Source organism: Parambassis ranga, chromosome 2 (assembly GCF_900634625.1).
Source record: "Parambassis ranga chromosome 2, fParRan2.1, whole genome shotgun sequence".
Classification (NCBI taxonomy): Eukaryota; Metazoa; Chordata; class Actinopteri; family Ambassidae; genus Parambassis; species Parambassis ranga.
In genome coordinates this window covers 10,518,734-10,526,621 of record NC_041023.1, presented here as the reverse complement: position 1 = coordinate 10,526,621, position 7,888 = coordinate 10,518,734, and the positions used below count along the sequence as shown (strand labels likewise).

General features: G+C 40.8%; 2 protein-coding genes across 3 annotated transcripts; one reads left to right on the top strand and one right to left on the bottom strand.

The window, feature by feature from the left end:
- Positions 1 to 756: 756 nt before the first annotated feature.
- Positions 757 to 2,708, bottom strand: LOC114431670 (cilia- and flagella-associated protein 20). 2 transcript variants are annotated; one of them, XM_028399246.1, is made up of 6 exons: positions 2,563 to 2,708; positions 2,225 to 2,304; positions 1,823 to 1,934; positions 1,553 to 1,741; positions 1,368 to 1,481; positions 757 to 1,261 (listed from the first exon to the last, which is right to left on the bottom strand). In XM_028399246.1, the coding sequence occupies exons 1-6, from the start codon at positions 2,644 to 2,646 to the stop codon at positions 1,256 to 1,258; spliced, it is 585 nt and encodes a 194-aa protein (XP_028255047.1). In that variant the 5' UTR covers positions 2,647 to 2,708; the 3' UTR covers positions 757 to 1,255. The 2 variants fall into 2 exon arrangements, with proteins under 2 accessions (XP_028255047.1, XP_028255048.1); XM_028399247.1 differs by having other exon boundaries at positions 757 to 1,258.
- Positions 2,709 to 3,894: 1,186 nt separating this feature from the next.
- On the top strand, positions 3,895 to 6,694 carry LOC114432138 (G-protein coupled receptor 20). Its single transcript, XM_028399955.1, has 5 exons — positions 3,895 to 4,100; positions 5,228 to 5,430; positions 5,518 to 5,774; positions 5,856 to 5,988; positions 6,070 to 6,694. The coding sequence occupies exons 2-5, from the start codon at positions 5,263 to 5,265 to the stop codon at positions 6,649 to 6,651; spliced, it is 1,140 nt and encodes a 379-aa protein (XP_028255756.1). The 5' UTR covers positions 3,895 to 4,100; positions 5,228 to 5,262; the 3' UTR covers positions 6,652 to 6,694.
- Positions 6,695 to 7,888: the final 1,194 nt, after the last annotated feature.

Sequence of the window (7,888 nt, the reverse complement as noted above, 5' to 3'; positions counted from 1 at the left end):
ATTACTTACTTTCCATCACATAAAATTAGAGTTAAAAATAAACTAATGAATCAACATAAGAGTATAATATGTATATAGTCATTTCACTACCGCTACTATTTTTGTTTTAGATGTAGTTTTCAGAATTGGAAACATATGCTTTTGTTTGTGAGACAGTTTTGTGAAACGGACCATCTTCCTGGTATCAGGTGTTGACTTGACACGTTGACAGTATGGTGTTTTCTAACAATACCAACACTGCCCCCCTGTGGCCACTGAAGAGTAGGTCACCTGTAGGACTTGTCCTAACCTAAACTCTTTACCTAACTTTCACTTGTCAAAACACTGATTCTTAACACAAATGTACCTCATATATGGCAGCAGTACAACCTCTGTGCCTTCAGCTCATCTTATTTTCTAAGAAACCCGGCTATAAAAGGGCAGTAAACACAGAACAGTGACAACAGTCATTTTTGTGCATTAGCTGTGACATTAAGGTGGACCTGCTATCCCAGAAAAGGGAACGTGAAGGTAACATTTTTAGGGGCTGCGTTTGACCTCTTTCCTGACCTCTAATCAGCCTCATAAGAATCAGATTACTGAAGTGTACTTTGTCCAGTGCAATAGGCATCAGGTTTCTAAGTCTAAGTCGTTTGGTATTGTTCTTAACTGTTGTTAACCATAAGCAAACACAGAAAACACAGAAGATTTTAACCCTGCAACCCTGTTTCCATAGTATTGAAGGGCACTACATTCACACGAGAAAAAGAAAACATGTTCCGTTTATCAGATAATCAAGATGATTATCTTTCCAATCTTTATTGTCAGTAAACCTTCACTTTGCACTCTGTAAGGACACTTAAAAGTAAAATATATTTTTCTTCCTATCTTACATAGTTATATCCAAAAAAGCCTTTACAGTGTAAACACTGTAAAAAAAATCTGGCATAAACATGTTTACCTTACAACAAAATTGGCAACTTGTGCATCTAAATGCCAATTGATGTTTTCTGGAAATACAAATTAAGGTGTGGTTCCCTGTATTAAACGAAAATACTGAAGCAATAAACACGAAAAACTGCGGAAACAGGTCAGTGGCATGACAATACATTTTTACAAAGCAGGGTCAGATCTTGTTCTTGAACATGAGTTGCATAATTCTGCAAACAACAACAACAACAAAAACAGTAGTTGTTTAGTTAAACAATAGTTTACAGCTCAGCATACATCCAAAGCTTACAGCTCCTCTCTATATCACATCTCAGGGAATGTTGATTTACTGCTGCAAGAAAAAAAACATATAAGTCTTAGACAAACCTGTGTACAACAGATATGAGTATGAGTACATCTACTAAAGGTGACTGTAATCTGGTTGTCTGCATACTCACCTTGGCCTTCTGGTTTTGGAGAGGCAGGTAGAGCTTAAACTCTGCTGGCAGTTCATCCTCTGAGTATAGTCTGTCTGAGAAATACACCCTCCTTATATGACAATTAGCATGAATCTGAGGAGAACATACGTCAGATGTTAGCAAAAGAAAAAACACAGGCAAAACATTTACAGCTGTGCACTAACCTGTACACGTAACGTCTCAGTATAATTTGTGCCATAAGCTCTACGAGTAAAGTCTGACAGGTTGAACTGAATCTGGTTCCACCCATCATCCAGTCTCATGGGCATGGTGCAGATGAAAGGCTTCACTCTTGTAGTACTCTGGTAATTACTTGCCCGAAACCGCCGGCGAACATTTTTATCATCCAGCACCTGAGATTTGGAAAGAAGTGACTGACAGTGAATCCTACTGACAGTGAATAAATATGAAATGAAAAGTGTCTGTGTTTGTACCTGCACTTCAAATGTGAAATACTTCTTGAGGTTTTTTACAATCATAACCAAAAAAGGAAGCTTGATCCCCAGTGTCTTCTTTGGGTCTGCAGGACATGTTATGTAGGTGGTACTGTAGTAAAGAGAGAGACTCATGAAGATTCACAAGACTTGAATACATAGTTTAATCAATCCAAACAGCAACTAAACAATTAATAATATTCCTATCTATATGCACACATTTATACTGTCAATGATTTTACAAGATGCCATTTCTCATGTATAGAAATTATGATGCTATAGCCAAAAAAATCTAATGTGTTCTTAAATTGACTTATTTCTATCTATCATTAAACACAGTTTAAAACTGTATGAAATATAGTGTCATGTTTTAATCAGCGAATCTGAGACATCAGAACTCACCTGACGTTTGCTCCCTCGATCTCCAGCACACTTGAGTGTATGTCATTGTCTGCAACTCTCTTAATATGACCGTTCCTCACCTGTGAACACAAAAAAGTTTCTTATTTCCATATGAAGAAATCAGGTTGTTACATTTATGGATGATCCATACTTGTATCAATCTGGCTTCAGTTCAGATGCTGCTGTGTGAGCAATGATGCACACAATACCCATTAGAGAAGTGACTGATACTATACTATCAAATGGCAAGACCAAAACACATTATGCTAGCTAACTATAGCACGACAAGCTAAGTTAGTCCATTTAGATAGTGGCTTTCATTCCGAAGCTCTGTTCACCTTTTTGTCCCATATTTGGAGTGGTTTGCTGCCGATACTGTATAGAATAGACAGAAATCCGCTCTGGAATGTGTTTTTAAACATCTTCGTTTATCTCAGTCGCTGTATTCATACTTCAAAAAATCATTTCCGTGTGCACCGCTACTGGTTCCGTGTGGAACATTTTAATGGTTCCGCTTTAACTACAGTTAAATTGAAAAGGAATGTGTCGCGTGTTTGCACTTTAGGTGTCGTTATATAATTCGTAATTGATTTATACGAACGTCCTGCAAGTACAGTTTATTATTTGAGGTATATGGGGAACGTTTCAACAAGCCAAAACTCTTTCTCAAACGCAAATATGTTTTTGTTTTGTTCCCAAATATCTTTAGCAACAGACCCTAGAAGTAGATTTTATATTCAAAATTGTATTTCAGACTCCTTTTTGGCCATCAAGGTGTCCTTCCTCTGTGCCTTCAGCTCTTCAAACATCTGACACAGGTTTCAAATTGAAGTGAGGAACATTTAATCAAACATTAGCCAGGCTCTTTGCTCGCTGACATCTCCATCCGCAACACATAAATCAAAGGTCTCCTTCAGAAGTTCAGATGATTTACCAGAATTCAGCCCCGGTTTGTGTGTTACATAAACTTATCTGACATTTTGACACGTGCTGTACACACATGCACCAGGTTATGCTGAACATTAAAGCTGTTTATCTTACTGTGATTTATGTGGCACTGTCTTTTGTGAATGTGCACTTTCTGTTGCAGTTGCTTAAAGTGTGTGTGTGTGTGTAAATTTGAATGTTATTGCTTTGGCTGGCAGCTCTGTAAAAACATCTGCAGAGAGAGTTTATACTTCTTTGTCTGTCCCTTGCTATGATTTTCGCCCCTCTCTTCTCTAAATGAGTGGAGTATTTACACAGAGACAAACAGAATGTATATTTTTCACTTCAGACCCTTTCAGTGTGGGACCACCCTTAAGACAGCATTAAATAAACTTTATTGAAATCCCACTTGAATGAAACCTTTCCCTTTGTTTTGTTTTGCTAAAACAAGTTTTTCTGCGGCTTTTTATCTGTGTTTTTTTAACAGCTACTCTTGCTGTTTTAACACCCATATAAATAAAAAGGCCACCTGGTCTCTGCTTTGGTCTGTGTCATGTTTTCAAGCTGTACCATTCTGTTCTTCTGCTTTCCATCCAAATTACTTTTTGAATTTTTTTAGTGAGATTGACATCAGTCTAAAGCAGGAAAGGGATGATGGACAGAATATGAACATGTAATGTAGGAAAAGTGATGTTGGAGACCAGGAAAGAGAGGGAAACATCAGGAGGGCTAAAATACTGTACGTGACATGAGGAAGAGATGAGGAGGAGCTGGAGGAAGAGTCCACCCGCCCAGAGGTTTGTGTTCATGTCCCCACTTTTCTCTCTGTTCCACAAAGACCATCCTGAAGAGGAGAGAAAAAAAATAGGAGACTTAATCAAACCAACAAGAAGTTTAATGTAACTCTGCTGTGAGTGGACTGTTTTCAGCCTGCTGCTGTCTTTACCAGGTAAATACTTTTTACCATTTTTAATCATTTAACATAATTGTAGGAGCCATGGATCTGTATGTACTATATAATGTAAAAGAGACTTTCATATACACATCTCATTTCATTAATGCATCATATTGGTTTAACTTAATATTATGTAAAAACAGGAGAATTCATTAGTTTTAAATTATTCTGACTTTTTTAATCACAGCATTTAAATGTGAACGTGGGGGATATATTAATAAATTTGTTGCAAATAATAATCTTAATGATGAGGCACCTTTAAAAAAAAAATCCAGACCTTCTGCTGTGTTTTATCTAACTGTCAATGGGATGATGAAAACTGGAAATACCTTTACCAGCAGGACATGTTAGTGGATCATCCATCTCGGCTAATTGTTAGAAAAGAAAAGACATTTAGGTAAAATAGTTGGAGCCGCACCAACAAACAGGGACGCAAAGCAACTGACTTTCTGTCTCAGATACTTTCTCACCCTGCACCGCTTCATCCATCAATAATCTGTTTGCATTCATCAGTGCATTGCAGCTTGGCTCTAAAGTCTTTATCCGAACCGGACGGTCTATTCTTGGGTCACTGCAATGCTTAATTTTAAACCTCTTAAGAGTGATCTCCGCCTGGATCTGGATCAGGATCGTAAAGCTTCTTCAAACAGGATGTGACACATCCATCATATTTATGTGACTCTGGCGAGACAAACATATATCTTAGTAGTCTTAGCAGTGTGTGTGTGTTACACCGACACGGTTCATGTTAACACTGTACTCTGTGTTTACAGTAACATACAAGGTCATGTAGTTTGTTGAAAGAGTTACGTCCATTTAGAGAGCATATGAAGATGGATTTAGTTGGCTTGACAGGACGAAGGGAACTGTGTTTATAAGTTGAGGATTTAACCCAGGATTCACTGCTGCTGACGTTGGCCACTTTTCATCCACAGAGGTAATCGCTGTCTCTGACAAGCAAAAGTTAAGCCATTATAATTGAGCTTTTATAATAAGTGTCTCCAGGGTAAACGTGTGAAGCATCAGAGTTTTGTTGAATGTCCTGGATTTTGACACTGGTCTCCTGTGTTGTTTGTGACGATGCTTTTTTCTCTCATCTTCACTCATCTCTTGCCTCTTAGAAGCCAGTTTATCATTCATTCATCTTGTCCAACCAATGGAGAGCCTCATCTCCACCACTGAGCCTCTCTCGCCTGTTTTCACCCCTCACCCGACTAACTGCAGCACTTGGGACCAGCGCTGGGGGGCGCCATACCTGCACCGGCTAGCACACCTGGATGTGCAGCTGTACCAAGACTTCTACGCGGTCTGGGTCTCTCTGATTGTAAGATATCACATTTATTAGTAATTACAGTTTGATGATTTCATTTTATTTCATTTCCATGTAATGGTCAATTTCTCCCTGCCTCAGGTGTGTAACTGTCTGATGCTGGTGGTCGGTGTTGCCCTTAACAGTCTGGCTCTCTATGTTTTCTGCGGGGCCTCTGCTCATGCTTCAGCCTCTGTGGTTTACACCATGAACCTGGCTGTAGCCGACCTGTTGGTGGCGCTGTCCCTGCCTGCTCGTATCGCCCTGTACCACAGTGGAGGGAGCTGCATGGCCTGCTCCTATGTGCACACATTCAGCTACTTTGTCAACATGTACTGTAGCATCCTGTTTCTGACCAGGTGGGTGAGTCACATGACCACACACAAATACTGTCCATCCTCCCCTCTCCTCGACTCACCCTTCTTCTCTCCACCTCTCAGCATCTGTATAGATCGGTACCTCGCTGTGGTCCATGCATCCAGCACTCTCCATCGTTGGAGGACCACAGGAGCAGCCAGGTGTGTCAGTGCCTCTGTGTGGTTCATCGCAGTTGTGGTCACCTACTCTTTCCAGGTGAACACACCCTCTTATATCTACAGAGCAATGGTTCACAACCTGTCGGTGGCACCCTCACCTCTCTCCTCTTCTCTCCAGACCACAGCTTTGGAGTTCAGCTCCTCGTGCGTGCTCCTCCCTGCTCTCTTCTACCTCACAATCCTGGAGTTTCTCCTCCCTCTGCTCGCTGTGGTGGTCTTCACTCTGCGAGTCACGTGTTTCCTCTCCTCCAGTCACGGCCTGATGCCCCAGCAGAGCAAGGTGAGGAGGACTCGTGCCATCAGGCTTTTAGCCACCGTCCTGGTGGTCTTCACCGTTTGCTTCACACCCTTCCACATCCGACAGGTGCTGGTTTATTTCCGGGTTGGAGTCAAGGAGGAGGAGGGGCTGCGACGGGGGGCGGGGTATGTGCTCGCTTATCACATCACGGTGACATTGAGCAGCCTGAACAGCTGCCTGGATCCAGTAGTTTACTGCCTGGTGACAGACAGCTTTAAGAGAATGTGGAGGACGAGGAGGAGAGGATGGGATGTGGAGGTGGGGCACACAAGCGGGGGAGACGGGGAGAGGATTAAGGTGAATAAATGTGCAGGTACAGCACTGGCCATAGCTCACAGTGTGGCCACACTGACACTCACCAGCACACCCCTATCTGCAGCCAACACAGACCAGTCTGTTTAAACAGGCGACAACCAACAATGGAGAGATTCTGGAAAAAGATTGTGATGCTGGTAAATGGACTATGAAATGGTCAAATCACATAAAGAAGATTTTTGGATACTCTACAAGAAAATACAAACAATTGAATGGGTTGTTTTTTTTATGTATTGTCCCTTTAAATACAGTATTATGTAAAGGTAATTTGCATTTACTATTTACATGTAAATAAACTAGTCTAAGTTTCTCACTCAATAGGATAAATCCAACATGCTCTCTGCACAAAAATATTTATCTTTGTTCGAGGACATAGTGTAACCTTCTTTTAATGACTGTGTTTAAAGTGTTTAAATGGAGCTTCGTCAAAAAGCGCTGTCCTATTTTTAACACACACTGTTGTTTGTATTGATCTTTAATAGGTTTAATTTCATTGGCGTGTTTCCAAACATTTAACAGAGGCTGTCAGATGTGACACTTTCTATGTTATGTTTCTTATGATGTCATTTTGTCAAAGACACTCTTTTCTAACACCTCTCTCTGTTCACTGTAAATAAAATAAATCACACTGTATGTACAGGCTCACTGAAGCTGCTGCCTTCAGTGTATCACTTTATCTGTGTATACAATGTAAGCCAAGAAGAACCCATTCTGAATGATTATACAGCGAGTTTGTACCAGCAGAGGACAGTGTCCACCAGGTCAGCTCAACCTATCACACCAGTAGAGGGGTGTGTGACATCAAACAGGAAAAAAACAGAAGGCTTCCCTCCTTTATTTGAATGTGTTGAACTGGTTTCTTCTTTTATTGGCAAGAATGCAGGTAATTCAATTGAGTGGTATTTCCCTTTAATTCTGACACTAGGGCAGCAGGTTATTACAGTTCACTAAACGTAATGTCCTGTAAGTTTATCCTTCAGTACATCAGACACACACACATACCATCAAGCTGGACCTGCCGTCACATGATGAGTCCGAGTTAGACGCACACACAGACACACACACACATACAGAGTTTCAGGTTCCTTCTCTGGTTTCTCTAGATGGAAAGAGTACAGGCTGTGACCCCATGTGTGAGAGAGAGATCTGAGTCTGCAAAGTACAAAGATTTCTCATTTTCCTCTTCCCTCTCTGTGGTCTGGCTGCACCATGGGAAACCAGTAAACTGCTTCGAAGATGCTGAGTTAACTTGATTTACAGATGAAGCAGCAGTCATGTGATCAAACCTGTCCCAACACAGACATTTCTGGCCATTTTTGCATAA